At 44.9% G+C, this 19,431-nt stretch overlaps 1 protein-coding gene across 2 annotated transcripts in view; it reads left to right on the top strand.

The window, feature by feature from the left end:
* DOCK1 (dedicator of cytokinesis 1) overlaps positions 1 to 19,431 on the top strand; it is a 599,368-nt gene that overhangs the window by 410,324 nt on the left and 169,613 nt on the right. For both annotated transcript variants that reach the window (XM_019502991.1, XM_019502992.1), the window contains exons 31-32: positions 2,368 to 2,468; positions 11,339 to 11,397. In XM_019502991.1, the coding sequence (XP_019358536.1) occupies positions 2,368 to 2,468; positions 11,339 to 11,397 (160 nt within the window). The remainder of the gene's footprint in view (positions 1 to 2,367; positions 2,469 to 11,338; positions 11,398 to 19,431) is intronic.

Raw genomic sequence — 19,431 nt, forward strand, 5'->3', positions numbered from 1 at the left:
GTGGGGGGGAGTGTGACCAACCTGGCCAGTAGCTTGAGACAAGCGGCGAAATAAGCCCTCTCTGCCAGATGCCAGAGGAAGTGGGACAGGAGGGAGGCAAGCAGTGGTGATGCCGGCTGCGGTGGGCAGACCTCACTGCAGTGCCCCAGGGGTAAAGCGGGGAATAACCCCACTCCCTGCCCCCTGCCCAAGGGGCCCTGCCAACCAGCAGCTGGTCCCACCCCTGCCTAGCCACTGGAGCAGTGATGGGAGAGTGACCATGACGGGGGCAGCAGCCCCTGTCATGGTTTCCCCAAGCACAAGCCCCTTCCTGGCAGGGGGCTGCATGGCACAGGGCACAGAAAGCTGCTGTGGACTATGGGGGTAGCAGCAGCACTGGAGGGGGACAACTTAGAGGGCTCTTGCTCCCTCAAAGCCTCACTGCTACAGAATGCAGCCCTCTGCATCTCTGCCTGCCCCGCAGTGCAGCGCCCCCACCAGGAAAGGGTTCACACTCCCCAACCCTATGACAGGAGCTACTGCTCCCATCAAGGGCCCTGCCCCTCGCCATTGCAGTGGCTGGGTATGGCCATGGCCAGACACCAGCCAGCAAGGCCCCTTTGGCAGGGGTTAAGGAGTGGGGCTATTCCTCCTCTCTCCAGTATCTGGTGGAGGGGGCTTATTCTGCCTCTTGCCCCAAGCAGGGCAGCAGCAATGGCAACAGCAGTTAGGGAGGGCAGACCTGACTGCAGTCCCCTGGGGGCAGTGGGGATAAAGCAGGGAATAACTCCCTTCGCTGCCCCCTCTGCCTCAGGGGCCATGCCGGCCCTGCTGCTGTAGCAGTGAAGGGGGAGTTGCCTGCAGACCTGGCTCGGGTCCTTGGTGGGACAGGGAGGGGAGAATTAAATCCCTCTCTGGCCAGACCCCCTCCCCTGCCTGTCTCTGCTCCGGCTGGGTAGCAGAGGAGCGGGGCCAGTGCTGCTCTGCTGGAGCAGAGAGCTCAGCCCAGAGAGCATACCTGAATGCTGGGGGACTGGTTTAACTTCAACCAGGAAGGGGTCTGGGACAGACATTGCATAAACTGGGTTTGAGCTCAATCAGTTAAATCTGATTCTACATTCAACCAGCTTTTAGCCGTTTTGAAACTGATTTATGTGCACCGAATGTCTGTTCTGTTACGGGTTTAAATCAGTATCCAATCACTTAAACCAGGTTATGTGTAATGTCTGTCCCTAGCTGTAGGGAATATCTTTTGGAAAACAGATAGAGGGTTGTGCCTGAGTAGTGCTTTCCTTTGCTGGCCTTATAGTGGAATCAGGTGCAATAAAGACCCTGTGTCAATGAATGTTCCTACTTGTAACAACATGATGGCAGCTTCTTTATGTAAGGTTGAGTTTGGGGCCATGTCATAGAACTGGTAATATATAACCAGATTCTTTCCCTCACTCTTCTACAAACTGTTGCTCTGCTGTACTTCAGTTTAGTATCTGCTGTACTAATGATTTTGTATGTGTCACCTAGAGATTTCTTTTATGGTGGTAGACTTTTTAAAGCTAGTAGATATATTTACAGAATCGTATCAACATATATTTCTAATGTGTAAGTTCTGCATTTCATCTGACACTGCATAAAATAAATACATTCCCTTTTATACCTATCTATGCAACCTTTACAGTCTTGGGAGACCTGTTGGCATCTTGCCAAGAGCTTGAACTCTCCACTAAATTTGCATAGAAATGTACTTCTGTTTGTAACCAAATAAACATGTATAATTTTTATTATTTATTTATGAAGCCCAGTAATTTATATGGAGTGCTTTCAAAAATATATGGTGAAAAAATGCTTTAAGGTTTGCAGGGAAGGTATATCCATGGGAATTGAAAACCTGCTTCTCTAAAACCAAAGCTTGGAAGAATGAGAGTTTTAGTCTATTACATTATTGCAGTGTTAGGATTTGTTCAGATTCATTGTAGAAAATTTCTGTTGACATGTATAAATATTTACAAAAAAAGTTATAAAAAAGTCAGCCCTATCTGTTCTCAAAAGACTTTACTAGAAATTAATTTCACTTCATGAAAACCATTTAAAATCTCATATACGTATGAGATTGTCTCTAAATCATACTCAGACATTCATATTTCATTTTTCTTGACTCATAAACAGGTTTTGATTTTTAAATGTGTGAAGATGGAAACTTTTTGTATATTAAGTATACAAAGTTACAAAGATATACAAAGAAACTTGAAAAACCTAACTATGAAGTCTGTTGTTTATTTTTTCTATTAATATTTATATGCATACATTAGATACTTCTAAGACGTTTTCTAGATGTGCAGAAACACATTTCAAGATTTAATACTATTTATTCTTGTCACTTGCGGCTTTCAGCTTTGGAACAACTACTTCCACCTGGCTGTTGCTTTTCTGACACAAGAGTCTTTACAACTGGAGAATTTTTCAAGTGCTAAAAGAGCCAAAATACTTAACAAGTAAGTTTTATTCCTGATGATAAAATCATGGACAAGAACTTGAGGGCCTATTAACATAATTTTAGTTTAGTTTCTTAGCTAAATCCATTGAAATTGAGATGCAATCATGATATAATGAAAGGTTGGTTTTAAAAACATGAATCAAGAATTGTATATGTTCCTGCCCTTGAATCGAGATCTAAATTACAGGATTCATTACAGATGAAGGCAATGGTTTATGCTACAGTACGTTCACAGAGTCAAGTCTTTTCAGAAGCATTAACATATTATAAGACTAGATTTTTCAAACCATTTTAGCTTTGTGCTTATTCTAATCTCATTTTACATTTATTCTTTATTGCCTAATCCCTTAAGGCCTTTTAGAGTGAATCTTCATAACTACAGTCAGTTTCACTGTGATATCCCTGAAGAATGTTTTTTGTATAGCTGCAGACTTGTATGGTTTCCTGGTTAAAGGGGATTACATTGCCTACCTCTGGACAGGGAATTTGAACTGTCTGGATTATATTCTAAATTTCACAGTAAATAAAATCTGTCAAAAGGGAAAGACTGAAAAGGTTTGAAAGCATGAAGGATTTGTCCACTGTATGCATTTCTTCTTCAGTTCCATTGAGTTCCAGTGTAGTATATATAACCTGTCACTGAATGAGTAAGATGCAGAAAGTGAAAACATTGTTTCGTAGTCTTAAAACATTGCATGTGGATACATTTAAAGTGAAAATATTTTTATAGGTTTTTGTAGACAATCATTTAAATGTTCAGTCAGAATATTTCACTGAATGCCCAGGAGCTAGGAAGGTCAAAGTGTGGGTCCCTAAGCAAGTACACCTCAGCAGCCTGTACAGTCTTCTGTATTACTCTGTGGGTGCATCTACATGTGTACCTAACTACGTAGTACACTAATTTGCTGTGGTGTAAAGTATCATAGTCTACACATGCGATGCTATTAGACCACAGCAAACTAATTTTTCTGTCAGATAATACTGTCGGGGGCAGTACTGTCTTACAGAGACAAAAATAACTGCACCTGCATGTGTAAACTGACCCGGGTGTAAATTGTGTCCAGTCACCCCAGGCCCCTGCCTGCCACCAGTCCATACAGCTCCTGACTTCGGGCACTCTCATGCCCCAGTCAGCCCCTCCACTGCCCAACACCATGACTTGGAGCCTGGGGCTGACCCCCTGAGCCTGCTGGCGGTCCAGGGCTCCTCCATTCCAATTCAGACTGCTGCAGTCCTGGGTGCATGTGTAGACGCTGAACCCAGAAGCTGTTAACTCTGCCACAAACAGTGCGGGAATTGTTGGCACTATACTAATTGACCATGTAGATGCACCCTGTATCCTGTTAATTACACATCTTTTTGGCATTGTAAAACTTGGTTTACTTTATTACAGTGCTAACCAATAAGCTGTGACTAACTGGAGCCTGAAGAATTACACTGTGGGTTGTGTCCTCTGGCTGAAGGGAGTAAAACACTAACCAAAAACTTGAGTTTTTAGTACCCATAGAGAAACCTGGAAGCAGGAAGGAAGGAACAGCTCAAATGGCTGAAATGGCCTTTTTTGCCATCTTTGCTGTGTCCAACCATAACCCTATCAAACTGGAGCTTTCAGTTTTCCTTTCTTTCTATCCTACTGCCGCTAGGGATAGTCTCTTAATCTAAATTCTAGAGTCATATGGCATGAGACATCCAGAAGTGTTGTAAGGCAAGAGGCAGAGTTCATCATTGGAATGAAAAAGTTACTCATATATTTTAAGACTGAAATTTTATTTCAAAATGAGAAAAATATCAATTGTACTTTTTGGGGGAACTAAATCTTGCCTGTGAAACTGCTTCATTTCTCTGTGATGTTTCAGGCTGCTGCTTTGAAATCTTTGCTTTACTTGACCACTAAAACAGCATTTTAAATCTCTCTGCCTTCTAATTGTTGCACATCTGAATGTCAGGTTTTTCTGATGAAAGAGGAATATTTACAAGTCCTGTGAGATTAAGTTCTCGGGACAGCTCAGAATTATGTACCTGAGGTAAATACAGGGTATGATAAGTACCTGCAGATTATTCTACAGCCTTCACATCAAGAATATCAATTTACAAATGAAAATAAAATCCATTGCTTTGATGCCACATCAAATTTTTTATTAGATTTACAAATTATAGGGAAAACTGACAGACTTCCATTTTATTTTTGAGCAAGATGGAATTGGAATGTGGTAGTATACATCAGGTAGTTTCAAAATAAAGAGCTAAAAGAGTACCTGGTAGGATAATATTGCAGTCACTTAATGATGATCATCTCCAGAAATGTTATAAAAACATTTTATTTCTAGCTGTTCTCTACCAGTATCCCAAGTTAGTTTTAGCTAAGCACCTTGGCTAAATATTGCAAGCTGCATATCTTTTGTTGATGATATGGCAAACAAACTAAATATGTTACTGAACAGAATTCAGGCCCATAATTTGAAGCAGCTCATCACAGTAATAATCTATTTGACTCCTAAGAAAAGGTTCTTCAGATCACAATACAGAAGCTTCAAAGCTACCCAAGGGAATTTAACACTCTGAATTTGCATTAATTATATAGAAATAGGCCTCTCCAACGTTACTTTCTGATGTCTAGCAAGCACAGTGGTCCCTTGTTTCATGTGGCAGTTTGGTATTCTCTCCTCAACCCCGGCTTCAAGAGCCCAAGATCCACTGGCTGCCCCTTAAGGTAGTCAGTTTAACAGTGTGGGTCCTCTGCCTTTAAGATCTTCCTCATAAGTGAAATTGGACAAATAAGTGCCTATTGAAGTAAAAAGCCTATTGAGTTTGTAACAGATCCCCAACAAAGGGATTCTTCAGAAGGATATGATTCCTTCAGGAATCAGGAGAAGAGACTATGAATAGGTTTGTGCACCCTCTATGCAAGTGAGGAATGAAAAGACTGTCACTGTGTTCTCCGGGTCTGACCAGATCTTGGGGTAAGACTAATTATTATAATTCACTAACTTGTCAAAACTCCCAGATAACGGGTGTATAAATTCAATATTTTTAATGTAATCAGTTTTTTTCTAGGCAATAACTGAGAAGATAAATTACTCAGAAAGCAATAAAGACACGGCTCTTGAAGCATAAGATTTTATTTGTATGAGAAACAAATACTACTTCTAATCTATTGGGATATAAACAATCATTTAATCCAGTACCAACCCTCTCCCCTTTTTGAGTTTTAATAGTTACTTTATCTTGACTTAATTGTTATTGAACTTCTAAGGTTTTTATTTTTTAATTTAAGTGTTAGATAGTGCCAGAATTTTTAAAGACACGGTGTTTTTTAACTTAATGCTATGGAAATCCATTATAAGTTACAAAGAATTTGTAACTTTTTTGGTAACACAAAGCACGGACTTAAAAAAAATGAATATTCCAAGAATGCAGTCTCTCTCAGTGAAGTCAGCAGGAAATTTTCCATTGATTTCAGGCCCAAGCCTGCATTTCTGTACATGTGCCATGTAGAATGATAGTTTCAAGAGTAGTGAGTAATGGAGTGAGATGTGAAAGGTTAGTGCCACTAGACTTGTTTAAGTGCATCCTCATGTGCCACAGACAGGGTGAAATGGTGCACACTCCTATACAAGAATAGAGCACTATTTGAACTACAGTATTTTCTCACATGAAACCTGCACTATTTCTTCAAATATCAGCCTCTCAAAATAGCATGTATGTACTTGCTTAATTGCATGCATTAAGCTGATTTTCTTCCCACGATAGATGCACCATGCATTAATTCTTGCTCCACAGTGCAGCAGCTGTGACATTACCATTCAGGCAGCTGAGCGAGTGTGGCGAGATGGGCATCCCCCGCTAGCTGCAGCTGGCTTCCCACCTGCCTCTGGGTACGCTACCCGCCTGTCTTGCCCACCATGCCTTGTTGGTAATTAATAAGTTGTTAAATAAGGCAGGAAGCTGCCCATTGTTGCACCCCAATATTAGTGGGTGTCCGTGGCTCTGTACCACCTCTACACTGTGGCCCAAGCCTCACAGATGGCATCTCAGATAGTTAGTTGGACCTTCGCCTTCGCCCATTAGCTGTGGCCCCCAACCGTGGGGACCTTCGGCTTCCGTAAGCCCTGGCCCCGTCTCAGGCCCAGTCGAGGCCCTGAGCTCCTTTGCTTATCATGGATGTCCCTCGCAGTGGGTCCCTGGCCCTTTTGGCCTTTAGGTCCTGGCCCCAGCATTGACCCCTCAGTGGGGTCTTCACCTCCTGCCTGCATTTTCATTGCTCATTCCATTCCATTCCATGGTGCTCCGGAGAGTGTGCCTGGCCTGCGGGGTCTCTCCCCAACTGGTTCCAGTGCTTCCCAAAGCTTACCTGGCCTCTACTCCTTTCTCTGACCTTATTCCCCTCGCTCACAGCACGACTGGGGCTCCAGGGTCTCACTGGGGACTCTCACTCCCCCCCCTGGAGAAGCAGGTTGTTGTGCTCAGCCTTAGATGTTATTTCTAACCCACCCAAAAGTGAGGGCTGGGGTTAAGGTGCCCCTACTCACCTTTTACCAGGCTGATCGCTGGCCTGACATTTCCTGGGGACTTCTGTGCCACTGAGAGCCCCACCAGGCCACCCACCCCTGGCAGGGTGTAGTTTTTGGTCATGCCCAGGGCCAGGAGCCTCCAGACCATCCCCTACAGCTCCTCCCTTACCTCCAGGATGATACCAGCGGCCCTGCAGCCAGGTGATGTTGCTGCCTTCTCTGCCAGTAGGGAACTGATGCAGTTATAAAGGCAGCCAGGGATTTAAAATGGCTGCCGCAATCAGGCACCTGCTGGCAGCTTGGCTCAGGCGCTTACAGAGGAAGGCACGTGCAGTTCCCTCCCACAGAGTCATTTGGCTTAATAGTTCATTGTTCTTTACTCCACAGGTGATAAAAATTGCATCTCCTTTTTAATGGTCTTGATGTTCCACTAATTGAGATGACCTTTCTCTTGGCAATTTTACTACTTTCTAACTGCTCCTGGTTTTTCTCCTTCTTTTTCACAGTGTTGGAGACTCTAGCTCTTTTCAAAATCATATAGCTAGTGATGGAGATCTGTCTTCAGTGGCAGCTAGGGTTTCAGCTTTAGTTAAACAGAAAAGGGGGAAGGGGTGAGTCAGCTGAAGATTAGTCTGTCCCTGCTCTATGCTGCCATAACTCTGGAAAAATCTTTTCTTCTGCATTCTTCCTTTCAAAAGCAAGGTTTGAATTATGTTCTCAGGCATGACTTGAGCAAGAAAATATAGTAGCTTTGCCCCAGGTAGGCATTAGAGCAGGGTCGAGAAATTATTTGGGCCTGCCGGCCACATAGGTAGTTTTGGTATGCTGTCATGGGCTGGGTCAGCACATCCGCCCCCCTGCCCATGCAGCAGCTCACCAGAACTCCCTAAGTGGCCCCATCCTGTCCACCTGACATGTGCCCTACCCACGTGTGTCTTGCCTAATTTCTATGAAGACTCCAGGATCATGGGGCAGTTACAGTGTGGAGCCCAGGGCAGAGCCGCAATCTTCTCCCTGCAAGCCACTGCCTGCACAACCAGTGCCAATCATGGGGCATGCAAGCAGTGGATCACAACTTTGCTCTGGCCCCGTGTTGTCACTACCCCATGATCCCAACCCCTCCCACCCTCCTGTCCCACTCCTGGATGCTGCTCCATGCCCACCTGCAACCCCATCCTAACCAAGCACAGAGCAAAGCCATGATCTGCTGCCTTTATGCTCCTGCAGCAGGCATCAGCTCTGCAGACAGGACTGCATGGAGTGGATCACTGCTTGGCCCTGACCCCAACCCCACACTCTCTCTGCCCTGTAATCCTGGGGTCTTCATGGAGACCATCTGTGTCCTGTGGGCACGGCATGTGGACAGGATAAGGCTGTGGGTGAGTCGTGAGCTGTGTCCAGGGTCAGGTTTGGGATCTTGGGGTGGTGACAGTGTGGGTTGGGATCAGGGCAGAGCTGCAATCTGCTTCCTGCACTCCCCTGCCCACGGAACCTGTGCCCATTGCAGGGCCATGTGTACAGTGGATCATGGCTGTGCCTTGACCCTGCACTGTCATCAATTCCAACCCATCATCCCAGCCTGCCTACGCATCCTGCTCCCAAGCACTGCTCCCTACCAACCGGCAGCCCCATTCCAGGCACCTGGCCACACAGTTCCCACCCTGGGCAGTCGGTGCGAGGCAAATTCACCAGGGTGTCTGGTCAGTGGGGCCATGTCCAGCAGCAACCATAAGGAAACACCTTTGCTGTGAAGTGAGTCTGACTGCCACACGACCCCATCCCTCCTGCATCCCCAGGGGTGGCAGGACTAGCTGCATGTACCACAGCCTGGTCTGTCCTCTGTGCCTCAGCTGGACAGGACCAAAGGACCTGCTGCAGGTTGGACAAAATCCTTCTTGGCAAGTCAGATCTGGCCCATGGGCCGTATTTCACCCTCCCCGGCATTAGAATCTCATTGGCCTGTGATTCAGTAAAGAGCAAATCAAAAAATCTCTATGCATTCTGGGTTTTTGCTGGTGACATCAATGTACAAGGTGGTGTGAGGTGTTTTGCATTTCATTTTCTAGGACAATGCTATACTAACGATATATAAATAAAATCCCCCTTAGGCTATAAAGCTCCTTGGTATGATTTTTCCAGCCATTAGTATGTGGAAAAAACTGGAAAGTATTCTCATTAATTTACACAACTATCCTCTTGTGCCCACAGGACAGTTACATAATCTGCAGACATGGCAGAGAAATTCCCATAGGTGAATAACATCTTTGCTGCCTTTTGTGCAGTATAGAGTAAAACTCTTATTACCTCTGAAGGAGAGTAAGTTGCATAGAGATCGGAACACAGTCCTGGGATTCAGAGTTCCTGGTGATGCTCCATACCTGTTACGGCCCTGTTACACAGCAAGTTTAGGCGGCTTCTGGAGCTCTTAACCCAGGGGTGGGCAAAACACAGCCCATGGGCCAGATATGGCCTAGCAAGTGACTGGATGCGGCCTGCAGGGGGTGCCCACCAATTGACTAGATGTGCCCTGCAGCTGCCCCCACAGTGCTCTGCATGGGGTCGAGTCCCACCTGGGGTAGGCAGTGCCATGCTTCTGCCTGCAGTATTGGCCCCAGCCAGCCTGTGCAGCTTCTGGCAGGGCTGCTCCTGGCGTGGCTGCAGGTAGCCAGGTGCTGCCCAGCTCCCCTCACCTCCAGCTGTGGCTCCTCCTCCCACTCCTACCCCTACTATGCACCTCCTCTGGGCAGGGAGGAAATTTTAGCCGGGCAGCTTCTGCCCCATCATGTGCGGATCCAGCTCCAAGCTGCCTTCCACCTACTCCGCCTGCTGGTGCAATGAGCAGCCACTGCCTGGCAGGTGGAAGGCAGCTGGGAGCTAGAGCCAGAGCCCTGCATGCTGGGGCAGGAGCTGTCCAGCTGAAGTTTCCTCCCCACCTGGCTGAAGCTTCCTTCCTGCCCAGAGCAGTGCAGCAGAGGCAAGAGCACCTGCCTGGCTACAGCGACACTGGGAGCAGCCCTGCTGGAAGCTGGGCATGTTGGCTAGGGCCAGGCCAGCAGGTGCAGGCAGGAGTGCAGTGAAAGATGCCCCGGGTGGGGTTCGGCCCCATGCAGAGTGCCACAGGGGCAGTGGCAGACTGTACCGCCTGGGTAAGCTATGCTGCACACACCCCCTCTTTCCTCCCCTCATGCCCAGCTGTCTCCAGGGACCCTTAACACCCAGGCAGCACCTCCGCACACACGTGCTCACATGCTCCATGCTCCTCCCCCCACATGCACCTCCCCTCCTCACCACAGGGCAAGGGTTTTCAGGGAGTGGATCGCAGCCCAGGCCCAGGCCCCAGTCTCGTGCTGTCACTGCCCCACAATTTGGCCCCATGATCCCAGTCCCACCCGCTGTCTTGCTCCCCACCATTGCTCCTGCCTACTTGCAGCCCTGTCCCACATAGGGCGTTCTGGTCAGGTGTTGCATGGAGCAAGGGATGCTGACCCAGCCCATGACAGCTCATCAAAGCTCCCTATGTGGCCCTCAGGCCCAAATAATTGCCTGGCCCTGTCTTAACACCTGTACTGGCTTCATGTTAACACCTTTTAAGTGTTTTAAAGCACTTGTTATTTGATTTAACAGTACACAATGCCAAGGGAGAATTATCTGTAATCTTCCTAATTTTGCTCCTGTTCCATAACTGTGCAAGGGCACAGGGGAGGGCCTGTGCATCCCTGTCCTTCCCCTAGCTCCGAGTCCTATCCCTACTCACCAAGCCTCTAATATAATGATTTTTCACCTTTTTCATTTGTGGACCCCTAAAAAAATGTCAGATGGAGGTGTGGACTTCTTTTAATTGTAAGTGTAGGTATTCTCATACTTTTGATTCATCAGCCATCTTTCACAGACCCATTAGACGTAGTCTGCAGACACCAAGCAGTCTGAGGACCGCCCGTTGAAAACCAGTGCTCTAGTGGCAAGTCACAGCTGTGGATGTGAGGGGCAGTCAGAACAGGTTTTTTGCTCCACTGTGACTGCTCCACTAAGCTGAACAGCACTAAGCTGATAGACATTTGTGTGGCTTTCAATATAAGGTGTAACAAGGCCCTTAGTTCAAACAAGCCATTTAACCTCTTTTGAATTTACATTGCTCTGAAAATGGGTGTGTTAGAAGTGCTTCAAAGCTTAATTGATGATAAATATTTTAGAGTACTAGATAAATAATGTTATATAATTAGTAATAAGTAGGTATGGGGGACCTTTTCTGAGTGTCAACTAGAATTTTTGAAATTCTAAACAACTTCTGATTTCTTGTGTATTTTGTTTATTGGTGTTTTATAAAGAAAGATATGGTGTCTTTCTTGTTTTTTCATAGGTATGGTGACATGAGGAGACAAATTGGTTTTGAGATCAGAGACATGTGGTATAACCTTGGTGAGTAGACAGAATACTAAAAATTTTGACCCTTCATTCTTTGTGTGTATATGTAAATACCATATTTATATATACTATGTTACATTAAAAAAATAAATCTTTCCTGTAAAGGAATGACAAGGTTACAAAGTGAAGACCGATAGGTAGTAGCAGTAGAAATGGTTGTATACAAGCTTAATCCTGCACCAACAGATAAATAAAAGTAGACTTTTATCACATGATCATATACTGTCCTTTTCACAGTACTTCTGCCTCTTACCAGGATGAGGTTGGATGGTACAGTATTAATAGCCATGGTTCAGGGTTTTTTTTTATCTTTATGTCACTGTATGGTGCTGTCATTGAAGACTGTAGCATGATTCATATGCACACAGAGCAGAAGTTTAGACTTACAGTTTTTTGAAGGATGATGATCATTTCTGTGTTATGACTTCAGAATGATCCAGGAGAATTAGCAGAGAAACACATAGAATACATGTGTGATAGTTAGAAAATTAATGGGCCCCAAACAACTGCTGCTGTGCTTTGGAGTTCCTCAGAAACATTTCTGAATTTTCTTCAAATAAGCACTGAAAATCTCTTTTAATGGCTTCATTCTCAGATATAGTTGAAACTTAAAAAAAAAAAATCAGTCTACACGGATGTGCACACACTGAATGTATACAATGTTGGATATATTTCACATATACACAGACTTTCTATGGCCACAAACAGGTGTTCATTTCTACTGGTAGAGATTTCTGAGAAATGTCCTGTCTGGGAGGCAGGTGGGAGGACAAAGAGTGTTTGGTCCTGCTCTGCTCCCAGTAGCAGAAGCAGAGAAAGGGAGCAAGTGGTCTGGGGAGTGGAATGGAGGAAGGAGCTGGCAAAGAGCAGCTGATCCACTCCCTTCTCAAACTGTCCCACTTTGCCTCTCTGTTCCAGTCCATGACCAGACCAGACCACATCGGACCAAACTGGTGGGGGCATATGAGCTTTCTTTCTTGCAGGAAATTTTCTCTTGGAAAGAAGATCAATTCAGATTGACACCTGGGGGACCTTTCCCCTGGAGGGAACATGTTTTCCCTCAGAATAAATTGAAAAAATGCCTGTACACTCCTGGTTTCTGCCAAGAGACTCTCAGTTCTCCTGGTAGAAGTATAACTCCTGTATGTGGTCTATATATATGTGTGTGAGATGTGTGTATGTGATGTATGTGTACATGCAGATGCCCCCACACATATATAGATTATGGGGAGAAAATGTATATATATTCTCCCCATAGTCTATATATGTGTGTATGTACACACATATACAAATATATATATTCAAAAAGAGGGATTGTGAGTGTGTATATTTATATGACATGGAAGAGTTCCCATTTCCCGAAAAGAAGCTTTATTGAGAGCAGCTGAATTCTCTCTTTTAAAGATGTCGTTAGTGAATTAGTGGCTGGAGACCAGAATAAAGCAGAGTACACAATAATATGTGACTTGACAGACAGATAGCAAAATCAATATTACATGCCCTTATGTCAGGTCAGCAAAGCTGAGCCCTGGAACCCATTCTGTCAGTTATCCCTGAAATCTTCTTTCACTGTTCCAGGCCCAAAGCTATTTTATCTATCTGTTACTTATTTTATTAATTTATCTAGCATCTATTGCTGTGCCAATATTTAAGCCTCCTTTGCTCCCCAAGAATTTATAAAAATAAAAGGGAACATTTAAAGGTGTATATACGTAAATGCATACAGATTCTCCAAACATCAGATTATTTCAGTAATCCTTTGCCCATATGTTTGCACCAACCATGTACAGTCCCTGTTGACCAAGAGCTCACTTACTCATTTTTTCCCTTCTTTTAAATGAAAATAGTGGGGCCTCCAATGGGGAACTTTTTGCTGACTCCTGGTGATGTCTGTCAAGCCATGTATTTTCCTTGTGCTTCAAGCTATAATCACATGACAGATGGATAATATGAACCTTACTTCCCTCATAGAAGTGTTATGAGGTTTACAGCTGGTTTGAGCTCCTTTGAAAATATGTTATTTCATCGAAACTTTTCAGTTTTGAGTAACCTTCTCAAAGAGATTTCTTTGTTTTGAGGTTTGGAAGAAGAGTCTATCAGCCTCTATGATCTTGCTGGTTAAGACAGCAGAATTTCTTTTCTTCTTTGCCTGAATTGGAATCATCTGGGACAAAAAACTTCTCTTAATCAAGAAGAGCAGGGACGTTAACCTGGGTCTCCCACATTGCCCTAATCACTAGAATGGGTGGATGAATAAAAGTAGATGTATATACACACAAGAAGGTTTTGTTTTCATCTGGTTGGAGAATGAAACCCAGTTTTGAAACTTTAGATGTCACCTCAAAATAAAATCGTTGTGTTCTAGTCTGTACTACTGATAGGCTTTGGTTATTTAGGTTAGGGACAGACATTCAAAAAGCAAAGCCCGAGCCAGAATTATTTCAATCTTTGCAGGTTAGTCTAAGCTGGTTTGCAAGCAGCTAGATGTTCAGTACATCCCTGCAGTGGCTCCAGCTAGAAGCTGAGGAGTGCCAGAGCACATCTGCCAGCCACTGCTAAAGGGAGGGAAGAGTGATGCCCACCAAGGCTCTCACCACTCCCTGCTGGAACAGAGGGAGCATGGCCAGGCACCGGAGGGGCTAGCAGGGGGAAGGAGGGGGGCAGCTGCTGCCAGACTGAGGAGTGGGGGCAGGAAAAAAGTCTTTTCTTTGAAGCAAGCATGTATCAAACACAGCAATTTGCAGCCTCAAGCATATACATCAGGGAACTATCAAAAATATTTGCCTAAGCTAAACTACAGCCCAGTAAAACACAGCGTATACAACTTAGTCTAACTTAAAATGTGAACCAGGAAGAGAAAGCTTTGCATAAATCTTACGTAATCCTCCGGGCAGAGTGTCTCCTTACAGCCAAAATGAATCAGGGCTTGTGATAGAGGTAATATCTTTTATTAGACCAACTAGATTTTTGCAAAAAAAAAAAAAAATTTTTTTGTGGTTATTTCATAAATTTCATAGACATTAGGGCTGGAAGGGACCTCATAAGATCATAGGGTCTAGCCCCCTGCCTCAGGGGCAGGAAGTCAGCTAGGGTCAAAGGATCCCAGCAAGATAAGTATCCAAATGTTTCTTGAAAACATCCAGAGTTGGTGCTTGTACCACCTCTGGGGGGAGTTTGTTCCAGGCCTTGGGGCCTCAGATAGTAAAGAAGTTTTTCCTTATGTCCAGTCTAAAACGGTCTTGCAGGAGTTTGTGACTGTTAGCCCTTGTTTTCCCTTGGGGTGCTCTCGTGAAGTGGCGTTCCCCCAGATCCTGATGCACACCCCTTATGTACTTATAGGCTGCCACCAAGTCACCCCTGAGCCTGTGCTTCTCCAGGCTGAAGAGTCCTATAGCTCGCAGCCTGTCTTCATAAGACCTGCTCTCTTGCCCTATGATCATGAGCATGGCTCTCCTCTAGACTCTTTCAAGCTTCTCCATGTCCTTCCTAAATTGAGGAGCCCAGAATTGGATGCAGTACTCTAGCTGCGGTCTCACCAAGGTCAAGTACAGTGGGAGGATGACATCCTGGGTCTTACTCAAGATGCATCAGTAGATGCAAGCCAGAGTTTTGTTCGCTTTGCCAGCTGCGGTATCACATTGGTGGCTTATGTTCATCTTGTGGTCAATCATAACGCTCAAGTCTCTTTCAGCCATGGTGCTAGCGAGTATGGCATTGCCAAGCCTGTAAGTGTGATGGGAGTTGTTTTTCCTCCGAGGTGGAGCACCTTGCATTTCTCTGTATTGAATGCCATCAGGTTTTCATCATCCACCTTGCAAGCCTATTGAGGTCAGCCTGGATCTCTAGCCTATCCTCAAGTGTGGACACTCTTCCCCAAAGTTTGGTGTCATCTGTGAACTTGGCCAGTCCGCTTCTGACACCAGAGTCCAAATCGTTTATGAAGACATTAAAGAATACAGGTCTGAGAACAGAGCCTTGGAGGACATCATTGGTCACTGAGTGCCATGTTGGTTCTGTTCCGTCAACTACCACTCTCTGGGTCTGACCTCAGAGCCAGTTCCCCAGCCATCAGACTGTAGGGTAGTCGAGGCCACAGTTGTCCAATTTTTCTAGGAGGCCATCATGGGACACCAGGTCAAAGGCTTTTTTAAAGTCCAAATATATGATATCAACCTTTTCCCCTTTGTCCAGGTGATGTCACCTGATCATAGAAGGAAATGAGATTGGCCAGACAAGACCTACCGGCAAGAAACCCATGCTGGCTGTCTCTCAGAATGTTGCCTTCTGTTAGTCTGTCAAGAATGGTTTCTTTCATAATTTTTTCCACGATCTTTCCAGGGATTGAGGTCAAACTGATGGGCCTATAGTTTCCCAGATCATCTTTTCTCCCTTTCTTGAAGATAGGCACCACATTGCCCTGGCTGCAGGCAAGCTGCAGAGATGCAGCCAGGCTAGCAAACCTCAGCTGCGGTCTGAGGGGATGGAGGAAAGAATTAACCCCTGTTTCTGCCCCTTTGTCTCAGGGGCCATTGCAGACTACCTCTGGCCATACCCCACTCCTGCTCAGGCTAAAGAACAGAGGCGAGGGGTTATCTCTGCTGTGGATCAGAAAGTCCCACCCAGCCCAGGAAGCATGCTGGGATGCTGGGGAGTCTGGTTTATTTTAAACCAACAAGGGGTCTGGGACAGTATGGCAGGCACTGCAGGTGCCTGCCACTTTAAGGGCCTGGAGCTGGCAGCTGCCAGGTGCCTGATGAGGGCAGCCATTTTGAATCTGGGGCTGCTCATATAAGCAGGGCAGTTTTGCTGCCTGGAGGCCAGGCAACAACATCGCCTGGCCGGAGGGCTGCTGGTATCATCTGGAGATAAGGGAGGAGCTGTAGGGGATGGTCAGGAGGTTCCTGGTCCTGGTTATGACCTAAAACTGCACTCTGCTGGGAATGGCAGCAGCCCCCATGAAATTCCAGGCCAATTACCACCCTGGTGGAAGGCAAGTCGGGGCGCCTTAACCCCTAGCTCCCACAAGCAGGTGGGTTACCCCTTTTTGTAAGGTCTGGAAGGTGGACCACAGTGTGAGAGTGGGGCCATAGACTTGCACCTGTCTGGACATCCCCTGACTGGTCAATGCTGGGGCCGTGACCGGAAGAGTCAAAGGGCCAAGGGGCCCACCGCGAGGAACACCCAAGAGCTGAGGGCCTGGAGTTCCGACTTGCCTGGAGGTGGGCAAGGGCTAGTAGCCAAAGGTCCTGGGGGGACCACACCCGTAAAGGGAAGCAGTTTAGGGTGCTGTGCTGCCCAGAATGAAGGCAGAATGGGCTGCCTGAGGAGAGGAATCCAGGTGGGGTTCAATCAGTAAGATTCTGGGGCCCAGTGTGGGGCCGGTGATATTGATAACATCTGGATGCCATCTGCGAGGCTTGGGCTGCGGGAGGAACAGAGCCGCAGATAGTACCCCCTTGCATTGGGGTAAGAAATGGGCAGCCTCCCACTATTTAACATCTATTAAATAATTAACAACAAGGAGTGGCGAGCGAGAACGCGGGCAGTTAGCCCAGAAACAGGTGGGTGGGCCACTGGGAAGTAGACCCTGAGCAGGCCCCCTGTTACAGACTGACATTGCATAAACTAGTTTGATCCAAATCAGTTAAGTCTGATACTACATTCAACAGGTTTGTTTATTTCAAACTGGTTTCAGCCATTTTCAGACTGAAAATATATATATGCGCTGAACATCTATTCTGTTACAAGTTTAAACCAGTTTCTGATCACTTAAACAGGTTTATGTGTAATGTCTGTCCCTAGTCCCAGTGTTTGCAATATGCTTGGTCCTGAGCACAAGGTAGTACTCAAAACCATAGTGAGTAGGATCAGTTCTCAAATTTCATGGGTTAAGGGTTTTAATAAACTGTTTCTCCTCAATAAAAGAAGAAGGAGAAAGGTGGCTGGCAGGTAGGAGACTAGAGTCAATTCCCAACAGGATTTTTCACCCACCATTGAAGATGATTCACTCATGCCAACTCCATTTTTTACAAGTAGAAAATTATTCTGGTAAATACTTATATTCTGGGTTCTGCATCAGTTGTGTGCATGTCAGAATATGAATTAAGAATACTGAACAGCCATTACTAATAAATGGATACCTATTATTATTGACACCCTTGTATCTTAGAAGGTATATTATCTTCAGTACTCTAATCATTATTATATGTAAAATCAGAAGCAAAAACTATCATTCTTTCATGTTCTTGAGCACATAATATTTATGATACTATCTGTCACTGTGTACAAAGTATGATAAAACTAAGTCACTGTGACTTATGGTTTACGAATGAAAGGATAAAGCTATGCCTGAAAATTCCCCATTTTATCTTAGTTTCTGATGACAAATATTGGTTTTAATGCATAGTATCTGCATTTCGGTTATGGATTATCAAGTTTTGGAACTCCATAACCCAAAACAAAAGAAAAAGTTCTGCAGGTGCAAAACACATGTGGCCTAATTTGTCTTCCTAGGTGAAGTGGGTCATGGCAAATCCAAAAGGATCATTTGAATGAAAGAATTGCAGGAGTACCAGAAATACCCACTTTTTTGCCCCCTCTATTACAAATGTAGTGACAATTATAGTTGAGGGGGGATGGGAGGGTTCCAGGTCACTACACAATAGCCCTGTGCAAATTTAAAAATATTTCAGATATTTATAATGGCCTAGGACTAGCTTTTGCTTAAGTCAGCTCCCTTGTTGAGTGAGGGTCTGTATAAATTTAGACTGGCAATTTGTTTACTGTTTGGGCTACCTGAGTGATATGCCTCTGTCCCTTTATGAAACTGCAGCAGTTTTGGTCACTGGGGCTCTTGAGCTAAATTAAAAGGGAAGGAGCTGAATTCACACTCCCTTCTTCCTGCTGAAAACTGACTGATCCCAGGTCTGTTGGCATTCTCAATGTAGTATGAGATGCTTGCTTTTTCCAGCATTTGTTTTCTTTTGGGCTATATAGAGGCATGTGGAATGATTTGGTGAGTGATGCAGTTCTGTTTCAGTTTGATTAAGTTAGTTGTTTATCATTTTGAACAGGATGGTCCAAAGCTTTGTATTTTGATACATGAAGTTTGCTATCTGCTCCATAGTTCTAGTTGCAAGTGGTTTCCATTCTGAACACTTATTTCAGTCCTCCTTGGGAAATCAGGTTGACCTGAAACTTGGCACTTTAACTCTGGAAACAAACAAGAAATTGTCACTAAAGATAGCATATTAATTTGTATACAGTTCATGTCAAATATCTTTTTTTCTTGTTGAAATTTTGGCTTTTATTTTATGTTTCTTTGTCACCTTATATTTTCTTTGCTAAACCAAACATTTTGTATCTTTGGGTCTTATTGAAATCCATGTGCAATTTATGTATGAAAAATGTAAGTGCTAATTAAGAAAATGTGTTAATAATTGCCATTAGTAGCTTTGGGCTCACTCCCAACTTCTTTTCAGGCTGTGTTATGGTCTCTGTCACCTTCCTGTTAACACTTTTAGTGAAAGATTTGCCAATGATTTCAGGAACAGGTGCTGTATGTGAATATGAGCGTATAATTTTCTATTGAATAATTGCTGCTTACAAACAACATAAGTGTGTTTCTGGTGCTGGCAGATATCTTACATGGGACAACACAGCAGAGGCCTACAGGTTCTTAGATTTGAATGAATGGCACTGGTATGGCTCTTTAGGGCTAAGTACAGAGGTTCAAAAAGCTCAAGGCAGAATCTATTCAATCTTCACAGGTTTTTCTAAGCTGCATAGATTGATCCAATAATAAACTGAACTAATATTCAGTGTTTGGATGGTCAGAAACCTGCACTGGCCTATGCCAGGAACCTGAGGGAGCTCACACCTGCCACCCTTCATGACCATTTGCCTAAGGCTGCTGAACCCACCCCAGCAGTAGCTGAGGCCTGATTGGCTGCTGGACACATGCCCCCACCTGTTGTCAGTCACAGGGAGGGGAAAGCCAGCAGACAATCTCTCCTCAGCCCCATGCCC

This window comes from Gavialis gangeticus, unplaced genomic scaffold (assembly GCF_001723915.1).
Source record: "Gavialis gangeticus isolate Ggan-Ray unplaced genomic scaffold, GavGan_comp1, whole genome shotgun sequence".
Classification (NCBI taxonomy): domain Eukaryota; kingdom Metazoa; phylum Chordata; order Crocodylia; family Gavialidae; genus Gavialis; species Gavialis gangeticus.